This window comes from Nestor notabilis, unplaced genomic scaffold (genome assembly GCF_000696875.1).
Source record: "Nestor notabilis isolate BGI_N333 unplaced genomic scaffold, ASM69687v1 scaffold29496, whole genome shotgun sequence".
Taxonomy (NCBI): domain Eukaryota; kingdom Metazoa; phylum Chordata; class Aves; order Psittaciformes; family Psittacidae; genus Nestor; species Nestor notabilis.
Genome location: NW_009933809.1, coordinates 48,683 through 70,818, shown reverse-complemented (window position 1 = coordinate 70,818; position 22,136 = coordinate 48,683). Strand labels below are relative to the sequence as shown.

The window sequence follows — 22,136 nt, the reverse complement described above, 5'->3', positions numbered from 1 at the left end:
TTTCCCTAAACAGTGGCAGTTACAAGCCCAAATCTATTCCTTGTTCTCTTTCCCATATTCCATTCACTTTCTCAGACTTAAGTCTAAATTTCAACCTTTCAAATCAGTTTCAGAAGTCAGAATTTACAGTAACATTGGAACTGTATAAAATGTAAGGTTGTTTTGTTGACAGAAGAGATTATACATTTGGTAAAAGGGAAGCTACTTCAAAAGCTATTTCAGCTCTTCCATAAACACCACCCATTAGCTAAAAGCATTTGAAGTAAAATGTGAGGTATCTGTAACCAAAGGAGCTGTAATATTTAGCACCAGCAAGGGCGAAAGGTCACATTTCAATATTACAGGCTCTTTCCCACCAGCTCCTTTCAAATCTGCTGCATCGCTGAAGCAAGTAAGCACTTTGTACTGATTTACTGCACACCAAGTGCGCAAAGGCTGTAACTTCTGATCCACTTGAAGAGACCTGGGGGAAAGGGGGGAGGTGGCTGGAAGGTAACTCACATCATGAATCAGCAGCAAACTGCAGTTACATTTTCTAACGCTGCCGTACCTAACACCAGCTCAGTCAGGTAAGAGGGGGTTGGTTTTTAAGTTGGTGGATTGACAGAATTTTGCAAGCACAAACTAAAGCCCATGCTATGACTTTTGTAGGTGGTAGGGTTGATTTTGTGGGGGGTTTAGTTTTTTATTGGGGGGGGTGTCTTTGGAGGTATGGGAAAAGAATGGGGTTAAGGTTTCACAAATCCTCTGCAGAACGAGGTTAGTGTCAAGACAAAACAATGTCATTTATTAGTGCATAGGGGTAGCTGAGCTTATCACAATAAATGCATTAAAAAACCCAAATCCTGTGTCTATCTCAAACGACCTGTGAAAGCACTTTCACAGGTGTATCACAGTATTTGCACAATTTTACCTTGACAAGCCTTCTTTCAGACTTTTTCATCTATGATTCTATGATCTGTACTTTAATTAAGAGCATTACAGATTGTCCTAATGTGTCACAATGCCTGAATTCCATGACATGCCTCAAACCCCAATATATCTGTCAAAATACAAAATTAGTGACTCTAGCATTGATGGACGTAGTAATACACTGAGATTTATAACTCTCCATTTGCCCATTCCCAACAACACTTTCAGTATGGGAACACATGAAAATGTTTACAGTTATTGGCATTCCCTCATCTGAAATATCTGTGGTAAAACACTATTTGAGATGCTGCTCGGTTTCACAGCCATGGCTGAGCTGAAGTACGTACCTGAAAGCAATTCAGCCACTTTGCTGCATACAACAAACACAGTGTATCATCACCAGAATGACAAGATATACTCTTCAAATACAAGCTCTCTGTGAATTTAAATCTGCTGGGGTTTTTAGTGAGTAAAAATTAATTTTAAATTGGTCCTTTAATTGACAACTTTACATTACTGTTTCCTTCCACAGTTTAATGGGACAACTGCATGTCACTTTCTTTGAACAATTTTAACAGTGAAAACACATGGGCTCCATCTTCCCCCTACAGTTAGGCCTCATTGATATTGCAGGGACTAGTTATTGCTCACAACTTATGCTTATTATGGCTTACTTAATAGTCGTTTTACAATTACTCTTCACAGCTGACCGTTCTATTTGAGGCCAGCCCAACAAATACCATTCTGCTCCAGCAAAGACAAAGCAGCACTGTCACCTTTCAGAATGGCTGTCGGTCCTTCATCCTCTCTTCAGGAGCAACACAAAGGACAACCACTGTCTTTGAACTAGAACAGTTCACTCTCAATGATGGCAAAACCAACTGTCCTCTGTAAATGCGCTCATTGCTTTGTGAGTTTTCTCCATGGAAAATTTAAAGCCTCACTCTCTGCTGACAACTAAGCTTTCAGCCATCAAACAACACAGAACGACAAAACAGTAACTTTTCCTGGGCAAACCTCGTAAATAAGCTACTCAAGCACGTGATTTTATTCTATAACACTGAGCTTCCCTCTCTGGTTCAATATATAATTAGAACTTCATATATTCTGAACTGCCTCTGTCTATTTTGAATACCAAATGAACAGTAAATGCCTTTTTCTTTTTTTCTGGCTATAGTAGAAATCTGTTCTCGACACAGCTCTTCAAATCACAGTATTATCCTGGAAAGTCCCCAGAAAAATTTATAGTATGTCAGAATCTAGTCACAAAGATGTGGCTGCAGGTCACTTCACCATACCTGAGTTCCTGTTAGATTACCTAGCTGGGGCTCAGCAGCAGAATAGAGCCAGGGAGTTAAACTGAATTTGCAGAGCAATTTACGGGGAGTACGGGAAAGTTCATTAAGTGAACTGAGCTAACTGGATTGGCAGTGATTGAAAGAAACCTCTAATCCCACACAGCCACATTTGTAAATTTATTTCTGGAAAGCAAGGCATCTCAGAGACTTCAAATCTGGAAGAGTGCATTTACAAAATGAAACCATCACAATCCTGGTTACAACAGAACTAAGATGGATGTAATTGGATTTAGGAGACATTTTGGTTCACATGCACACACTGAGCTCCAAAGGAACACAGAGAGCTGCTCTCCCCTCACCCTCTCAGTATTAACTGTTCTTTAATACATTTTCATTGCAACCATGGGAATAATTCTAAACCAATTATAACTTTCACGTGAACATTCAAATGAATTTCTTATTGTAGTCCAACGGAGCTGAAAGTAACAAAGCATCTTATAAGCAGCCTTATTGTTTATCCAGTTCACAGGCTCATGATTTTAGTTTACCTTCTCTGTGCAACACTTGCCATTCCCCAGCAATCCAAGACTTCCTGGATGCATACAGGATAGTGTATCGTGTAACAACTGTTTCAGGACCATCAGGTGGCTTCCAGGAAACCAAAGCAGTATTATCCTCTATCAAAGTCACCTTCACTCCTACTGGAGGGCCAGATGGTGCTGTGAGAACAGTAACACAATGCTATTAGGCTAACTTAATTGACATGCAATTAAATTGCTCAGAAAGAAACTGATGTGCAGACCTAATGGCTACTGCTACATCCCAGATAAACAACATATAAACAACCAGATGCTGCTCCTCAAGAGAAACCCTCCTGTTAATTCTGATGTGATCTATAGCTCAGATTCTGTGAAAGCAAATTTAGTATTTTTCCTTCAACTGCAGAAGGAAACCGTTACTAACAGAAAACCCCACATCATCACCCTATGAACAGGTACATCCAAACACTGCAGTGCTGAGAACATGGAACTCCAGTTTTTGACTTTCACTGACCAAGCTGGCAGAACAGCAAACCAGCAGTGAGGGCAGTAGATGTGTAATATGTTACAGTTTCTGAAAGTCTGGCTTTTAAAATAGGTTTTCAGAATGCCTATGAACCAGTCATGCCTCTTCAATACATATTTTAAAGTTTTGATTCAAGTTATTTCCATTCAGCAGTTGCTAATTTTATATCAAAATCATTGCTGATTTTAGGTAAGTTTTGAAAAATAATTCCCCAGTTCCAAAAGCAGGGTTTTCCTGACAGCATTTTTCTGTCTCTCACCAAGAAGAGCAGTATCTGTATCTCAGAGGAAAGCATTTCTCTCTCCTACAGACAGCTTGAAATTAATAAGTAATTTTTCATGCCATTTGGTTTCCTGAGCTTTCTTTTTAGAGCTATGTGCTCCTCTGCTAGTGCCTTACCTTCGGGAAGGGTAGTATGGTAGACTACTGGACTCCAGGGGCTGGAGAGCTGGTCCACATGGAGCCGAACTGCAAATTCATACATGGTTTTTGGCTCAAGACCTTGAACTAACATGTGAGTCTCTGACCTGTACAGATGAAGGAATAAAATAAATTTAACTGCAGCAGTTGACTTCAAGGTCTCAAACTCAAATGGTTTCTCTTAGTCACTGTGAGTAGATGCACACTGTCCGTTCCACACAAGACAAAGCAGTGCAAGTCCAGACACATGGTCCATCTGCACTGTCTACCTGAAACTGTAATTGTACTAACCTGGAACTCTCTGGCAGATACTCTGTCTGCTGTCAGCTGACTTGAGATCGAGTTCTGATAAAAGCTGATGCACAAGCAAGTGCAAAAATATTACTGGCCAGAACACCAGTAAGCATCCCAAACTCAGCTCTTCCTGTGTTTGTCCATAGGACACTATGCTTCAAGCTGGAGTAACACTTGCACTACAACCAGCACCACAAGTTGAAAAGGCACATGATGCTGGCTCCATCAGCTATTCCTGGATCTGCTTCTCAGTTTACAGAACAGACAGTGTCTGTGTGCAACTTCCCCTTCCACTTATAGCTTCTATCACCTCATGTTTTGGGGATCTCTGTAGAATATAAATGATCCCTACACATCTTGTAGTCATATTTGGTAATCTATTAATTGTAAAAGTGATTATATTAACTGTAATATTGCAGTTTACTATCTGACCACAAAGTCAGTTGTAGACATTATGCTTTATTCTGACTCTGGGGGTGGGATACACCAGGGTGGTAATACCCAGTTGGAGATTAGATCTCAATTTAAAATGGTGTTACTCTGGAGATATTGCTTTATTAAGTCTCACTTAGTATTTTCATCTTTCCTACTGCAAAGGCAGTCACCAATATTTGCAATAGCCTCATCCTATCACAAAAAGCAGCATTCATTGCTATGCTCCATATTGCACACTAAGAATTTTTCATGGTGATTATACTGTGTCAAATCGTTAAGTCAGGAGTTATACAGCAGGGGATGTGCTTTTTGAAGAGAAAACCATCGACATTAGGATGGAAACTAACTTCTAGGACAGCGTTTTTCCTATTCAGAAGGCTTGAGTAAACCCATGTATTGAGGGAGCTACACGCAAATGGATTCCCTCAACAGCACCATGGCCCCCATCACAGGCAGTCACAATGGAGCAGTGTGTTCTGCGCCCACACCACCTGAGCAGAGATGAACACTAGGCCTAGGCAGAATTTGTTCCCTTTTCTGCCATTCTATGGCTCATGTGTTGCTTCTCTGAAGGAGCTCTAGTTCCTGCTCAGCTTTCTCCTGGCAGGGTGCCGCACGCTCAGAAACGTGGCATTCCCACAATAACATGCTCAAGCCCTCAAAACTCAGAAATTCTCATTTCCAGTCTTAAAATCAGACACTGGATGAAGTCACTTTGCCCAGACAAGCTACCTATAGTTATTCTCTTTTGTTTGGTTGAAAAAGAGCTTAAAACTAAATTCAACTTAGCTAACAGCCATTCGAGAGCTTGTCCAGGGATCCATCACAAGGATCACAGGTAGAGAATGGAGCTGTTCTATGAACACATCTTAAAGAACTCAAGAAACAGAACTAGCAGCAAAACACACAGTCCTCTAAGGGAGATATAAGTTGTTACAGTAAAAGGCAACTAAGAGAGGGCAGGAAGAGTAGAATCTGAGTGGAAAGGATGTGGAAATGGGAAACCAAGACTCATTAGCAGTGCTGCACTTACGTTTGAAGGTAGAGAACCAGAGAAGCATTCTGCAGCCCTACTGGGTTGCAGCGGATCGTGTAGTTAATGACTTGTGCAGAGGTAAAGGCAGGTTTTCCCCAGTGGAGGTAGATAGAAGATGAAGTGTTAGCTTTGGCATAGAGGTGGTGGGGAGGTGGCGGTGGTGGCACCATGCGATCACGGACAGCTGTTCAGAACAAAAAGAAGCATTAATTATGTATTGAACTGTATACAGATAGTGGTATGATTAAGAGACAGGCCTGAGCTCACAGGTTTAGATTCAGATCTGCCCCTACCCAGCATTATCTGGTATTCAGACCCAGGAATCTGGTTCAAGCTCCCAACCCATATCACATATTCTGTAGTCCCACTTGTTTAGTCAAGACCAAAGCCAAAACCATAAACAGAGACAAAGGAGAGAGATAAAACTCTCATAAGACACATGATATGTCACTGGTTAGATGATGCAGGCAATCTAGTAGGGGAGGAAAATGTTTGGTAGCTATCTTGTTTCCTCAGCTACAGTTCATGAACACAGGAGACTGTCTCAGTTGCAGGATGACTAGGATAGTACTTGTCACAGATACAATCTTTCTGGTTCTCTGTTTTACACTGAATTAATTGATTATTTATAAGTTAAAAACACAGAGCTGCTGGGACCTTGAAACAGCTCAGCTCCTAATAAATTCTTCATGCACCTGTAACACTTACAGACACATCCTGGAGTGCTGACTGTTTGGTCTGCCTGATAACCTTCTTCCATACTGTTATATGCCAGCAGCCTTACATGATACTTTCTTCTAGGATCTATACAAAGAGAAAAGAAATAATGAGACTCAAGTAAAAAATAAGGCTTTTCAGGCTTCAATAGGTAGTCAGGTAACTTGATTCTCCTGAAGTTTGATTCAAAACTTGTCTGCTACAGTCAGCAGCCTGATGAGCAGGCCGGATGCCCCGAAGCCTGTCTTTTCTCCAGCCCTGTGAATTTCCCTGAATCTTTTCCCAGAATCAGTCACTATTTCCCAGTCTTGCTTCTGATAGCCTGAAACAGAAGTTTGCAACGGAAATCAGTGGGATTAGGATAAATACCACGTTTCTATCTGTAACAAAATCACACCTTCACAGCTATAGAGTTAGATTTAATAGTAGGATTCAGCATATTGAAAGTACTTTCAATCTATGGTAAAGATTTGTCAAAATAAACAGCACGAGGCCCACAGAAACTAACATTTATTTCTGGATAAGCAGGCTGTAATGAAGCAGGGCAATCAAAGCAAAGGCAGGAAGACAGGACCCAGCAAAGAATGGGAAATGTTTTTGTTGCAGGTTCCAAGAGGAGATGTACTGTGAAACAACAGTGATTGTTAACAGTGCCTTTGACTAACAAGTTCCGCTTCTACGTGTTTTCTTGAAAGCTGGTTCTGGCATTCTTAGGAGGTCACTGTCCTAGCTTGAAGGGTGTCTCTATTTCCCCTTCTCTGGCCACATCTGTGGATGGCCATATTGCAGTTTGCTGCTTCCCTCCATTCTGTTAATGATACACTGGCCTTGATCCAAGTGAAAAATTACTACAGAGAAATGAGATCAAAAGGGGCCTTGAGCCTTCTGTAAGTGGGGCTGGCACAGGGGGTAGGAGTGCAAACCCCCGGGATGGCTGCACTGCTTCTCTGCACCATACTCCCTTGTGCTAGTATTTGCAACAAATCCCTCCTATACAATGATGATTTGCAAGGTATCTACTATAGGTATAGGTACCCTCCTATACAATGATGATTTGCATTTGCTATTAGTATGTACAAGCTCTTCTGGGCCCAGTTAAACTTCACCCCAGCACCAATGCAGGCATTAGGACATTCCTCTATTGTCATGAGCCTATTTCCTTCTATTAAGACTTTCAGAAGGTTTAGATATTATATAACTGTGCTGATCTTGTTTATTTTTCTTTCCTTGCCCTAAACCACCACAATATTATCCCTTCTCAAAGCAAGCTCTGCTCTTTCTTTCTCATTTTAGCTGAGATTTGACAAAGCCTCTCGCATGAAATAAACAGGAACACAAATCCCTGACACTTCTCACCACAAATAGGACTTTTGTTCACATCGGATCCTTGGCTCCCTCTGCAGTCTCTGCCTCAGCAATACAATCTCAGCAGGTCTTGAGCTGAGGTTTCCATAAGGACAGCACAGTAATTTCATAATAATGCATTTTATAAAATCTTTTCATATTCGTTTGAAATAGACAATATTTGTGTGCTGTAGTTACCGACAGCAGCTGTAAATGAACTATTCCTAAGCAGAGATTGCATTTCTATGTATGTTTATTTTTAAAAGACTGTTTTACAAAAATCTAAACATAGCTGTAAAAGAAAAGGGGCTTTTAAGTGCAGATTAGAGTATTTCTTCAATGTGTTTAACACTAGGGGTAGAATAGGCAAGAGGAGCCCATTCCCATTTTTCAAATAGACTTTAACTTCATGAGAAGACAATATAAATAACAAAATGTCCAAAAATTTGTGATTTTGAACTAGAGTAAAATTCTCATTTGCTTTGAAGTTCTTTTTTTCACTTCACACTTTCACTTTAACAACAGGTGACATCAGTTGTTCCCAGCCAACAAACTACAGAGAATAGGAGATGGACACAAACACACAAAATAACCTTAAGCATGTGATAAAAGAAAATATGGAATTTTAATACTGAAAAATCAGAAAAACAGTAAGTAAATGATATGTAAACCACTGCAATCTCTTAAAAATTTGTAAAATCAAAAGACATATGAAGGGAAGGAAACACTGAGCCCAAGCAGAAAGATAACTCACTTTGAAAGTACTAAGTGGTTTGAACTGAATACACTAAACTCAAGTTACGGGGACTTGTTGAGACAAATTACAGCATGTATCTCAGCAAAGCAGAAATACACATCTTCCCGGGCTTCCTAACCTGTGCTAGGAGTGCAGCCATGTAAAGTGCAACTGAAGTACTCAAAAACAAAGCAAAGATTTTAAAAAGAGGTCATCAAGACATCTTTAAGATCCCATTAGGATTCCACTTTAGAAGTTGCTTTAGTAATCGATTAGTGATTTAGTAATCGATTCTCCCATCCATTCTCAGAAAAAATGGGAATTTGGGTACTATTTAGCAGACTCTTGACCAGATTCCACCTTCCAGGTGGCACCCAGCCAGCCAAGTGTCACCGTCGACCTTTCCAAGTGCCTGCAGAAGAGACCCCCGCTGCATTTCCGCAGGGCCCAGGATGACAGACCCCACAATTCATCATCCTGCCGAGCACCTTCAAAAACTCTCTGCCCTTTGAAAGTGGTCACCCAGAACTGATCATCTTCACTGTGAAATGAAGAATAGCTGAGGTCTAGTGCCCCGCTGGGCTGAATGAGGTGCCTGTGAGGTCTGTTTATCCTCATTGCTGCCTTTTTTTTTTTCAAACTGAATTCCTCATTAACACTTCACTGGGAGGAGAGGAACGATGGGATGTGGAAGGAAGGTAAAAACGTCACTCCCACCACAAAAATTCAAATGTCTTGGAGAAAAGCATGTTTTTTAAATCTTGTTAAGTGTCTTTTATGCTCTACATGTAGGAAAAGTACAATGTTGAATACCATTCATCTTACTTTTGTGTACTGCAAGAAGTTTCAAAAAGAACTATCATTACATGAAGAACCTGTTTAAAAGAATTAAGTCTCTCAACTAGTCTCTACCACATAAAACTCAAGGTTCTTACCACTTCAAGACATTGTGGTTCACTTGGTAGCAAGACTAGTTCAATCCAAAAGAAATGACAGAATTTTTAAGCTGTCACATATTACTGCTTTAACGGCTGAAAAACCATCTGCTGGTATCTGTAATTGCAACAGCGACTGAGAAGGGCTGCATTATGTGCTGGCCTAGAAAAGCCTAAATGTCACAGTAATGTAAAAAGGACAACATAAAAGAATTTTAAAGGCAGTGTACTGAGCAGCAGAAGAATTTGATGTAAAACTTGCTTCTCAGATTACAGGTATAATATTAGTGAAGACCAGTGCAAAGTACCTGCTTGAGAGGCTGTTCCATTTTGATCACAGCTCCACCACATGCAAAACAAGACAGCCAATAGCCAAAGGTCTACCTCCAGTTCCAACAGATACTTGTACACTATTTGTTTTATGAAATAGTGGAAAATACATTTTTGTCTGAATTAGCCTCTGTTTAGAATATTTTTAACTATTGTTAGTTTCATTTAAAGGCTTTTGAGATGGTTTACTCCTCAACGGCAATCACAATGCAAACTCAGCATAAACACTTTGATCTAGCAGTTCATCAGCTGTATCGAAGTCAGACATACTCTGAGAAAACAAACTTCAGAAGCTTTCTTATCTTTAACCAGCATAGGTGTCCTGAATAGTTTACACATAAATCACTGATAAAAGATTGGGCATAGCATGGCCACCTGGGGGGCCGACAGTCTCAAATTTAGCGTATGCCATCCATGCACATTACACAGCAACAGGAGGCTGAGGAGGCTCAGAACACAGGGAAGCAGATATTGAGGCCATCAGTCATGCTCATAACACACCCAGGAGTAACACATCTTCCCACAGAAGATCACTTCTATTCAGAAACAAACTATGTGCAGTCCTTTCATCACATCCGATTTTGACTCACCCATCCAACACATAAATTTGGCTTAAGTAAAAAAACCTCACAGCAACATTTCACCCCTGCATTTCCAAAACTTCTCTGAACAGCTGGTAACACTGAGTCATTTCAACTAATTCTCTTGCAATTGCCAGCAGTTGTGTAGTGATTGAAGGCTTGTTCCCAGGCCTAAGGTGAACAGGAAGAATTCTGTAGCCTGTTTACCAACTGGCTGAATTTTTTAAACTTAATTTCTTTCTGTTGAACGTGGTTTGTTTTGTTTGGGGGTTTTTTAGTGCTGCTGGCATTGGGCTGTTATAAAATAAAGTGTCACAGCACCTACAGCTTTTAAAAGGCATTTTTATTGTTATTACTTAAATCAGCTGGTGGAAAGGATGCAAAAACTACAGTGTACAAATCAAGAGGCTGGCACTGACACTGATATAAACGTGCTAGAGCTAATTCATCAGTTCTATTACACGAGTGCCTCTGGAGCACACAGAGGCTGTACCAAAAGACATTGTAGCTGGGTGTGATAAGCTGGGAGAGCTTCACGCAGGACAATGCAGCTACCTCATGCACCCTTTTTATATAACCCAAACCTCTCAGGATTAAACACACATAAATAATAGTTCAACCAGAGGCACAAATTTCACCTCTGTTAATAACACTCCTATAGAATAAGAGCAGGAAAAAGCTAAATAACCTTTATATTGATTCATTTCAAATTATCAAAATAGATACTGTCCCAAAAATCACCGGTTTACAATTTATGTAGGAACAGCCTCATTTTCCTATGGCAGTTTTTGTAGGTGGGTCACTGCTCCCTGGTGATACTCCTCTGGAATCCCATATCCTGTCATTCACTCTCCCATGAAAATCCGCAGTGAGCCCTACAGATTCAACCCACGTGGGTCTTTCAGCAGCAGGACACACGAGGGAGCCTTCTCTTTTGCAAGTCTATGAATAGGTTCTACACCTTATAGTAGAACTATGGCAAAGCTAAATACTGCACATATAAGCAAAAAAAATAAGTTGAACTATCATTTAAAACACGGACTGTAACTTGGAAAAAACATTAAGCATTACATGAGCTGAAGTTTGGCAAGAATTCAGATGACAATGATTTACTCGTGTATTGTACTGTCGTACTGCATCCCTGAAGTATAATCTTAGAGATTATGTTCAGCTTCTCAGACAGCAGATAGGAAGCTTGTGGCAGTTACTAATGTTAATGCTAAAAAACCCAGCTTCTTCAAGAAAGATCCTACAGTGCACTCAGATGTTCCAACCCTGCTTTGTGACAAGTAATTTGATTTCGCAGCATGAAGGAAGAACCACAGCTGCTCATCTGTCTGGATACAAGAAACTGAGAGAAACTGCAAAAATATGATGAAGAATTGAGACTTGATTTATTAGCAGTTGTGTTGCTCGACAGTTCACTGAAGCATCCATGTTTTATTGCACCAGCTCAAAGTTATGCAGTGTTTTTTACTATTGCCATCAGCCTTGCCTCCATGTACATCTTCCATTTCTCTTTCAGTAGGGGAGAAGTTGATACTACAAAGCAGCTGTCAGTCAGAAATGCTAACATTCAGATTTCCTATTTTCTTTTCCAAAATTTAAGATTTTAATATGTTTATATTATGTATATTTACTAGTTAAATGTGGATTAAACACACAGAGCCCAGTCTTCAAAGCTTAGGGAAATACAAATGGTCTAGTAAATACAGACACAATGGTAGGCAAAAGCAACTACAGAGTTGGTACCTTCTCATGCCAGAACTAGCTTTAGTGTATGTTGGTGTATTACATGGAATTCCATTGAGTTACTGTCTCAACTCAGTTCTTCTAAAACACGGAGACAAATACAGAAAAACATCTAAAACAATCCGGCATCGTTCCACAATAGAATAAATGGTGCTTGACCCTTATTGGCCTTTGAAATATATCTACTGAAAAGCAGGTTTTTCTGGGATGACTGCTGTAGCAGCTACCGTTATTTGGAGGAAGGGGGGTTGGGGGTGGGAGTTCTCTGTTTTGAAGACATTTCCCTAGTGATAAAGGTGACATGGGGAGAGGAAGGAACATCTCTCCAACAAACATGGGTTAGTTCCATCTGGTAGAGTTATACCTCATTACTGCCAGATGGTGTCCTCATGCACCTCCAATGAACACAGCTGGAAAAACTAGAGGCATCAAAGATTAAATGCCTGTATTAGCAGTTAAAACAACTAAAAACAAAAATGTGCTTCTAATCACTTTGCAGCTGGTGAAGTACTTTTTAATGCAACTGCCTCATTCTTAAATTACCAGGATTCTACAGACTGAACTTTTAGGAAAAGTTACTAAGAACAATCAAGTCACTTCCATATTCACTATGGAACAAAAATTCCTTTCTCAATACATTCTATGACACAATTAAAACCCTCTAAGCTTAAAGCAGCACGATACTAACAATGACAAATCCTAATCCATACATAATTCCATCCTCCCTTCCCAAAAAAACCCCAACATAGAAATGCAAATGTCCTGATTACATTTTAACACGATCTTCAAATCAGTGTTCTGCAAAAGATCAAACTGTTTATCCCATTCAGATTTTGATAATTTGTCTGCTTATGATTCTTCCATTCCAAGTAAATTTATAGCATTAAAGGTAAGTACAAAACCTGTAAGAGCAGGTTCCACGAAACACTACCCACAAGATGCGCTCTGGGTAACTCTCCATTCAGCTGAAGCTTATACAGAATACAAACTGAAGAGCCCTGAATCAAGAGTGTCGCAGAGCCATGTTTGCCGATGTCAACACAGCCAAAATTCTGGCTTTCTGGCAAATGCTTCATAGAAAGCATCTCTTACAGGCTACCTAGCCAAGGTTACATGAGAGTGTAATATTGCAACCCCTGAAAGCCCTGTCATTGTTTCCTTCAGCTGCTGCATGTTTGTGAAGCTGCGAAGGCCTTGAAAGGAGCCAGAGCAGAGCCAACAGGTCAGGGCTAGATAAAATTAAGAAAGAATCCGAGGTCAGACCATGAAAGAACTTTTTTTCCCCCCACCACCCCTCCAGAACAGCAAGTCCACCTCCAGCAGCCTTTCATTCAGTCCTGGTAAGAAGAGACATACTCCACAATCTGGATTTCAGACTTCTTAAGTCCTCTCTGGGGAGAGGAAAAGATAATTAAGCCCAAAGAAAATGGACATTTTACTATCATTTACTGTTGACTCATTAAGTCTGGATACTGAACACACTTTCATACCTGTTCTGAACAAACCCATTTGCAGTACTTTAAAAGGAAAATATCAATAGACATAAAAGTATTGGGAGCTTTGTTCTTGTTTCTAGAAGAATTAGGATTGCACAGAATTTCTAGGAAAAAAAAGACAAGTTCTGTGGTTTGATGTTCTAAGTGATGTTCAGCAACTAGAGACCTTGAATTCGTTTCTTAAGCTATATCCAGAATAGAGATTCTAACTGTTGGGGAAGAGGGTTAAAAAAATTACTTCAGTTATATACAACATTTTAAATAATACTTTTTTCCTTTCCATTAAAGGTATCAAACCCACACTACACTCAGAAGGTTGAAAAAATGGTTGTTCTAAGGCCAAAACTTCTGTGGCCAAATGTCCATTTTTAATTGAATCTTTTGTGCCGCTGGATTTTGTGTGTAACCTACAGGTCCATTGTTGGGTCGTGGTCTGGCTGGAGAGCCCATTGGTGTGGTTTGCCAGGGTGACTGTGCTGCCCCCAAGCCTGTCCCTCCAACACAATAAACTCCAGATAATTATTCAAAGAAGAGGCCAGCAGCATGGGCTGCTCTGACATCGGGTCATGGCCTTTGACATCGAATCTGGGGCTAGCCAAAGTCTGCTCCAAGCAACAGAGGTCCAAGGGAATTATTAAGGGGGAAGGGTGGGAAAGGAAGAGCACCGAGAAATACTATCCTTAAAAATGTACTTTTGAAGCAAAGTAATGTAAATACAGCAGAAACTTATTAGGAAAATAAGCAAATACATTTCAAATATACTAGACAAAAGAGATAGAGAGAAGCGCATCACGCCAAGCAGTAACATAAAGCTGGGAAGCAGAAAGATTATGCAGATTCAGGTCTGTTCCTCTCAAAAGCACGTATCCCCTCTCAGATTTTCAGTACTGGATTTTATTTCTCTTTTCTGAAAAATGCCCTTTTACCTTGCTCAAGGACATACGATTAAGCAAATAAACACAGTTTAGCAGTCCTGTTCTGGTTTTTTTAAATCTTGGCAAGGCTTTGGGTATGTAATTTCTAAGCATTATTAATAGCTTCAGATAATAATATTATTTCTTATTTAAAGGAGTAGGAATTTCAACTGATCACACATTTTAAGTAACAGCTTGCTAATATCAAGCTAAAATAGTTTGAGAGGTTACAAATCACCAACATTTTACATCTCATGGTTTCTTTTTCCATTTAAAGGTAATGTTAAACAGTTAGATGGAACAAAGACTGCCTGTGAAACTCATGTTTTTCTTTGCAAACCAAATAACTGAAGTAGAAACTAACCAATTTGTTCTTTGTACAACATTGTAAAAGTTTATTTTGGTAGAAACTAGAACATACAGCGTATGTGAATTGATCCAGCTAAACGGTCTGGCTTTCCATGGCTTTGGATGGCTCTCGCTTATTTGTCTAAATCTGAAAAGGGTCTGTATCCCTTTTGTAGCTTTGCGCTATCCCCTTAGAGGGCCCCAGGACAAACAACACATCACACCCCCTTGCAGTAAAAACATCACCTCTCCTACTGCCCACCATCAGCAACAGCAGCTTTATACAAAAAGAAGTGCGGGGGGAGGGCTAGCGGGGCAGGATGAATTCCCAGCATACAGCGTTTTGGCCTTTCGGAGGCTACAGAAACAAGGGAACTCTCTAAATGTCTCTAATCTTTTTCAAAGAAGTGAAGCAAACCTCAAGGATTTTACACTGCTCGATTTCCTTATGGGAGTAGAACATTACCACTATGCCTGCAATGTTTTCAATCAGTCCCTATGTTTCTCTGGCGCTTTAGAGAACTGTTAAAGTGCACAAGCAAAAAGCTCTCTTCCAATATTATTCCAACAACACACTCTCAAACTAGCAGACACCCTTATGTTAACTAGCCTGGCTCGCCGTTTTCAAAGTGAGCCCTCAAAAGCTAACTTGAAAGCAATACCAGAGGCCTGGACAAACACCTAATTTTGATCTTTTGTGCTCGTCTTTTCTTCTAAGAGACCTTTTCTTTTGTTGCTGCCCAGCAGAAAGCACACAGCTCGTTGGTCCTGCTTTGAAAGATGAGAGCACTGCCCCTCAGTCTACCCCTCAGAGCACAATCACTTTAATGGAATTATGTAGAGAGGCCATCTCTGAAAGAAGAAAGGGAGGGCGGGGGCGAGGGGAAGAGTGTCCGAAGGAGCCAGCAGAGCCTTAATTACCCCCAGTTACTAACACAGATACGTCCACTGAGAATTCACCCAGTGGTCCAAATAGGATGTGCCACCCCATACAACAGGTTCCCTTACACACAGCAACTGAGCCCTGCAGGACTGAAAACAGTGAGTCAAACATTACAGTAGAGGGTCAGTGGGAAGGCAAAAGAACAAAAGAAAGGCCCACAAAATGCTGCTACAAGCAAGCCTCAAAACAGGAGTGTGCTGTAAAAGGTTCTTTTGCGTAAGACGGAAGAGACTGAAAAGATGATCTCCCCAGGGAAGACCAACATTTCTGGGTTGCAGATGGGAAGGAAGTTTAAACAATTTGCCTGACCTTCATGGTAAGAAGAATGCTTCCAGAAAATGCAACAAGCACTCCACCAAGTTTGGACTAACATCTGTTTAGGTACCAAGCTCTATCACATGTATGCTTTGACTGCCTGACATCCAGCATCGTCTTACAAACAACACATTTTTACACAACGACAAAGGCAATCTGTTCACAGGGACCAAACTTCCCCCTGAAGCTATGAAATAAATTTTCTTTCAGAACCAACATTTTCTGCTGGTCTGTCATGGACACCCCGTGCCATTTTGACCCTTTTGTGCAGCAAAATGAAAACACTATCTATCATTACTTGCACCACAGTGACTTTCTAGGAGGTGCACAGTTTCATTGCAAAAACATCTGTGGACTGGTGACTCTTCTCAGATCTCAGGCTTTAGGCATTGTACTGTTGCAAGCATGACTGCAAGATGCCAAAGTTTCAGATAGGGCAACTAGCAATCAATCCGGCTCTCTCCTCCTTGAAAGGGCAACAAGGAACTGCACTAACACATGCAAATTGCTAAATGTAACACAAGTCAGTCACGACAGGAAAACAAATACAATATATGCAAGTAGAAACCACAGCTATATTTTTCTTAAGGCAAATATTGGCTGCATGGCCTATATCCAGCTGCATCTATAATCAGGGCCCAAACTTCAGTGGGACATTCTGTTATTGCAGGCTTCAAGGGCCATGTGTGCTCTCTTTTGTTTGGCAGACACGAGGTTGTGGTGGTGCACCTAGCAGGCATATAGGCACCTAATCTACACTGTGTCCATGGGTCTGCAGTATGCAGTTGTGTGAGCACTGAACTATTACTATATGAACACTCTGCAGATGTAAATAAAGGAACTGCTTAATGAAGGTCAAAATTTGGCACTCGTTTGTTGAATACAGGGTGGAAGGGCAAGTTAACCTAGAAGACTGACAAGTTTTATAGGGAATTTGCTAAAGCAACACATTTGTCATAGACTGACAGTCTGATACACATTTACAGCTTCTAATACGACAACTCGCATACTTCAAACACTTCGTACTTTTTTAATGCATCTGGATTTAACTTCTTACATCTGGAAGTTAAATCCAGATGCATTAAAGAAGCTTAAAAATAAAAGGTTGGCATCAAGCTCCCTTTGTACACTACTTCTAATGCAAAGTAGTCACTGAGAACTCAGCATATAATTCTAAACATTTTCCAGTTACACGGGTTAGTAAACCAGGAAGCAGGGAAGGCAGCTAATAGCACTTGTAAAGAGTTCAACTCAAATGCCTTAGCTCAGCTGGCAATTTCACCTGCAGTGTTGGTGGCATGAGGACCCAGGTCTCAGTTTCCTCAGCCATGAAATACACTGTAATATTTCTCTCTCCATACATGAACATGTCTGTGACTTTTCCCTCTCTGCCTTGTTAGATGCCTCATTCTCTACAGCCTGTCTGGTTGCATATCTTTAACATTTAGCAAGTGTATTCATTTTAATTACATTTAGATTATGCTGAAGTACCTCCCTAGTGGTTTGGCACAGCAGTGTTATTTTTAGCCTTTACGTTTTCATACAGCACATCCTGGACTTCTAAAACATGTCCTGAAGAAAATTTCCATTTGTAATGATAATAAAAGCATCCAGGACCCTACAATGTCCTTAGCTCTAATATGCACTGCTGTTATATTCAGTGGCATACTGGTACGAGCTATTCATAATGAGTTTTGTGGTAGGAATTTGCATACAAAAGCTCATTAAAAGAATGGAGTGACAGCTTGTCAGCAGGTAATGAAGCCAAATATACTCCTCTTATATTCCTTCTTGAATGCTCCCAGTGAGATTACATTTGGTACAAATACCCACCAGGAAGGCCAGGAGAACTTGCTGCTCTGCAAAAGCTACACTAACTTTTCACCTCCACACTGATTCCACCTAAAGCCATATTCCAACGGCATCTTGTGTTCTTTCCAGGTCAGGAGTCTGCTCTTCTAAGATAACTCACCAGAGATTAGTCAGTCTGTACCAATGGCAGCAGCTGTGCAAGTTAATGTTGTTGCTTTTAGTTAAATAGATGCTAATGGTTTATTTGAAGACAATTTAATTAAGACCAAATTTCTGGAACAGTATCCTTGAAAGCACCATAGACAGATCTCACAGGTGGTGTAAAAGGGGTCAACATGTGCAATCTGAATTTGGACCTAATCTCAGGAGCTCAAATCCTTTACTCAGAGTAATCTCTGAATTGTGTTCTGAGTACTAATACCCTCCCACAAAAATGTTCTTTAATGTCCATACTAAGAAGCATCTGAACAAGAGTAGCCTAAAAGATCCTAGGCTTCCTGAAACATCTGAAAATCTTTTGCTCTTGTGGCTGACAACACGGTACCTACTATTTCTTTTATACTTTGTGGTGTTTTGTAAAGACAAAAGAGTGTTTTTCCCCCACTTGGAAAAAGATTACAACATGTTTTTAACGTAAATGCTACTTACAACAGATAAATAATAACTGTAGTTTAAAGGATGCTCAGAATAGCAATAACAACATGGAAAAGGACATTACAACTTTGCAGAATCCAGAATAGAATTTCACAGGTTGTGCCCCTTTTTCCAAGAATGCTTTTTATGTGTGTAAAGTATTTTCCATAATTATATACATGGGAATTTGCTCTGGCTTAAATTTTTCCTTCAAATTCTTCTTCTTTAACTTTTTTCTAGAAATAAAATCACTTCTCATGGGAAGCAATGCTGCTGTTGCCAGAATGTTTGACCACAGACCAGTTGTAATTTAAATCTGTCACCATACCTGCAGTTATTTTTAATCAGTTTTGTGAAGAACATGCATTGAATCAAACATTGTATTAACAAACCAAAAGGTACAGAGTAAAGACTAGGAGACTACTCAAAAGCAAGGTCATTTTTGTTATCTTTCCTAATGCATTCAAGATTTAAATCCAAACTCTATTACTATCTTGATTGAAAAAGGGAGAACAAAATTATGTTGAGGTAATTCCTCTGCATATGAAGTTTATACAACACTTAGAAAATGGAAAGCAATCTGACTGATTGATTACTTAAGTAAAATAAACACACAGCTACTTAACTGTTAGCTAGCTATCCTCGTTTGTACAATTAAAAGGGTTTCCCATCATTAATTCAGTTTTACAAATGCTAAGTTGAGCCTGCAGTTTGATGAGCACTCTAAACCAGCATTAGCCACCACTGCTGCTGAAGGAAACCAGCCTGCTTCCCCTCACCCTTCAGCCACTCAACTCCTGCCACTACCTTCAGTCGCCAAGTTATTTTTCATTCAGGCCAACTTCCCACCCTGTCCCCGTGCAAGTGCACAAGTGTTAATGCAAGCACAGAGAGGAGCAGCACAAGTCAGCACAAACAGGTACACAAGCAATGTGGTGCAGTTTCTTCCAAAAGTGCCAGCTTTTGCTACTTCACTGTGCTCCAAGCTGCACTTTGATGAACTCTGACAACTAAGCGACATCCCAAGAGCCAGCGACTGGCAGAATCACGTCGCTGTTCCCAGTTGTGGCCAGCTGGTTAGGACACAGCATAACCACCATGAGTCTTTCATCTTAAGCAGCCTGGTGAAATCGTGACCCTCAAACCTACCCACACGAAACCTCCAATGATAGAATAGCCATGTTATGAATTTATTAATAAAAGCAGTTTCCCTCCAGGGGGAGCTGTTATCTAATAGTCCGAGTGCAAAGCTGGAAGTCTGGAAATCTACAGCTCAGTTCTGTGGCTGACTTCAGGGATATCGTATCGCTCTGAGTTTAAACCACTAGTACCCAAGGAACTCCACTGAAAACGGCCCTTGTCCTCCTTGTGTTTCAGGCTCCCAGTCTGTAAGATGGGACAGTGAACACTCGACCTCCTGTGAAACTCACTGGAATGGCTACAAAGTGCTGGAAGAACACAGCATGTGTTATTCACAGAAATAACAAAGAAAAGTGGAAATATAAATAACTGCCTAAAGTGGGGTTTTGTCACATTGCTCTCGAGGCAGCCTGCTTCAGCTGCCTTGCACAGGGGCACAAGGGATAACACGGGCTCTGGGCTCCCACTGGGAGCTTTCCCCCTGGCTTCAACAAGGGGGAAGACAACCCTTCAGAGGTGGATCTTCCACCAGGGAGGCTCAAGCAATAGAGGGAGGTGGAAGCACTGCTGGGCCAGCCGGAGTACCCTGGACTCGTGCCTGCACTCCGAGTCATGGCAAGAAATTCACTTTTCTGTCCTACAACTTGACTGTGCCTTGGTGCTTTTCTTCAGGTATTTTACTGGGTTGACTGGAAGCATGATCTGGCTGTCATTTCTGAAGGAGAGGGATGATTATCACTGCATGTATGACAGGGCTCTTAGAATGATAGCCCATGCATACCTGTCTTCTCTGCTTGGATATTATACAAAGCCTTAATGGATCCAAGCCACCCCTGAGCAAAGTTTTCCAGCACAAATAACTGGTAAGAAATGCTACAGCTACGTGTTTTCTGATTGTCGCTGAGCCATCAAGGACTGATGGAAAACTAATAGAAATTAGATAAAGGCAAGTGAGAAGCAGGAAGAAGGCAGCTGAAAGACGTGGCTAGTGAAAAAAGGCTAGGTTAGGCCAACATTAACAATTATCATGAAAATAAAGATTAATACAAAGGACTAATATATAGAAAGAGGTATGCTCCTGATGGAGAAGTGCTGGACTACACTAGGAGGATCAGGAAGCCCAAAGATATCCCATTTTCCTCGCAACAGTTTCTATATACACATGCAAACATAGACACACAGATACAGAGCTAGGCAACACGCTGTGACTTCCTGCGTCTTAAATATGCAAAAGAGAAAGTGGGGAATTGATGGGTAAATGGAAACAAGGCGCAGTAGTGCAACACCTACCCATCTGCTTCTCTTCCCCTATGTACATCGTCCTTGCCTATGCCTTCTAAACATCTCCAGTTCAGCTGCCTTCAGTAAAAGCCCTGGGAGCATCTGACATACAGACCCCATTTTCAAGATGTATTTGCATACAATATTTTATGTCCCCTCCTTTGTCTGAATATACAAATGTGTCAGTTGTACAAAGAGCCACAGCATGCACAACTGGATGCACAAAAGAGACAGAAAACTCAAGTCTTTAATTGATCTACTGAACAGGATCAAGAATTGTACTTCTCTGTCCCAGCTTCTGCAAACATGTGCAGTAACAAATACTTTTGTTTTATAATGATAATCGGTTTGAGCCAGGGTACAATATTCACTGAAAGTGAGCGTAAAAGCTGAAATACGCTTTTTGTGCAAAACCTATTTCTCCTAAACCTTTTTTCCCAGATGAAAAATAAAAAAATGAAAGGTTTGTAAAAGAAGTTGCACAGTAAGAGCTGCTTTTTCCAACCCAAGATTGTTTCCCCCACACACACTTCCCACAGACCCTCCCTTCGTTCGCCACAAAAGTGTGACTCCAGGCAGCCTGAAGAAAGCAAACAATGGCTTTTCCACAATTGCATCTTTTCCCAAAATAGAAAAATCCTTCTGTTAGCAATAATGCCTTCATGGCAAATATATAACCAAGGTGTTACTCAAGGCAGGCACACTACCAGCAAACATATTAGCTTAGCTTTGAAAGTGCCTTTACTTATCACTAACACGGAATTTGCAGAGAGTCCCTACTATTACCTTTCTCATGCAACTATCACAAGTGGTAACATGACCCAAAAGAAGTTAATGAAAAAAGCTCAGGAGAAATTAAGTTTTTGATCACAACATCTGGCTTGTTGTTTAACAAAGGAAGAAAATAAAATAATAGGAAGGGAAAAAAAGAAGAAAGAAAAACAACACGGGAAAAAATGAAGAAATGTAACTAGCCCTGTACAGCAAATGTTTTCTTCTGTCCACTCTGAGGTCTCTTTCATGTGCTAATGGTGGCATTTTTTTAAACTCTTCCCCTTTGACTTACTCAGACCTTTAAGGACCTCACACATCTAATGGTTCCTCACATTCACCAAGAACAATCAAGAGAGGTCTGGGGGGTTGACATGCAGTATGATTAATGGACAATGTTGATTTAATTTCCTATAACAGGAGTTTTCTCTAAGCTTTCTCCAAGGAGCAGTTTCTTTGCAATCCAGGACTTAAGTATTTTACTAATGAAGACCAATAAATAGCAAATTAAATAATGCTGTTTCCCAGAGACAAATCCTCTCATTTCAAGAAAAAAAAGGTAACAAAACAAAGCATGGCCCAACCACCATATTTAAAGGCCTGTTTAAATCTAAAAAAGGCTGTATAG

The 22,136-nt window shown here is 40.5% G+C and overlaps 1 protein-coding gene across 1 annotated transcript in view; it reads right to left on the bottom strand.

Annotated features, from left to right (window-relative positions):
* The window catches only part of PRTG (protogenin), a gene marked incomplete at both ends in the record, with an annotated part of 71,820 nt that overhangs the window by 1,060 nt on the left and 48,624 nt on the right, over positions 1-22,136 (bottom strand). The window contains 4 exons of the mRNA XM_010017049.1: positions 2,759-2,929; positions 3,675-3,802; positions 5,458-5,644; positions 6,169-6,264. Coding sequence (XP_010015351.1) covers positions 2,759-2,929; positions 3,675-3,802; positions 5,458-5,644; positions 6,169-6,264 — 582 coding nt within the window. The remainder of the gene's footprint in view (positions 1-2,758; positions 2,930-3,674; positions 3,803-5,457; positions 5,645-6,168; positions 6,265-22,136) is intronic.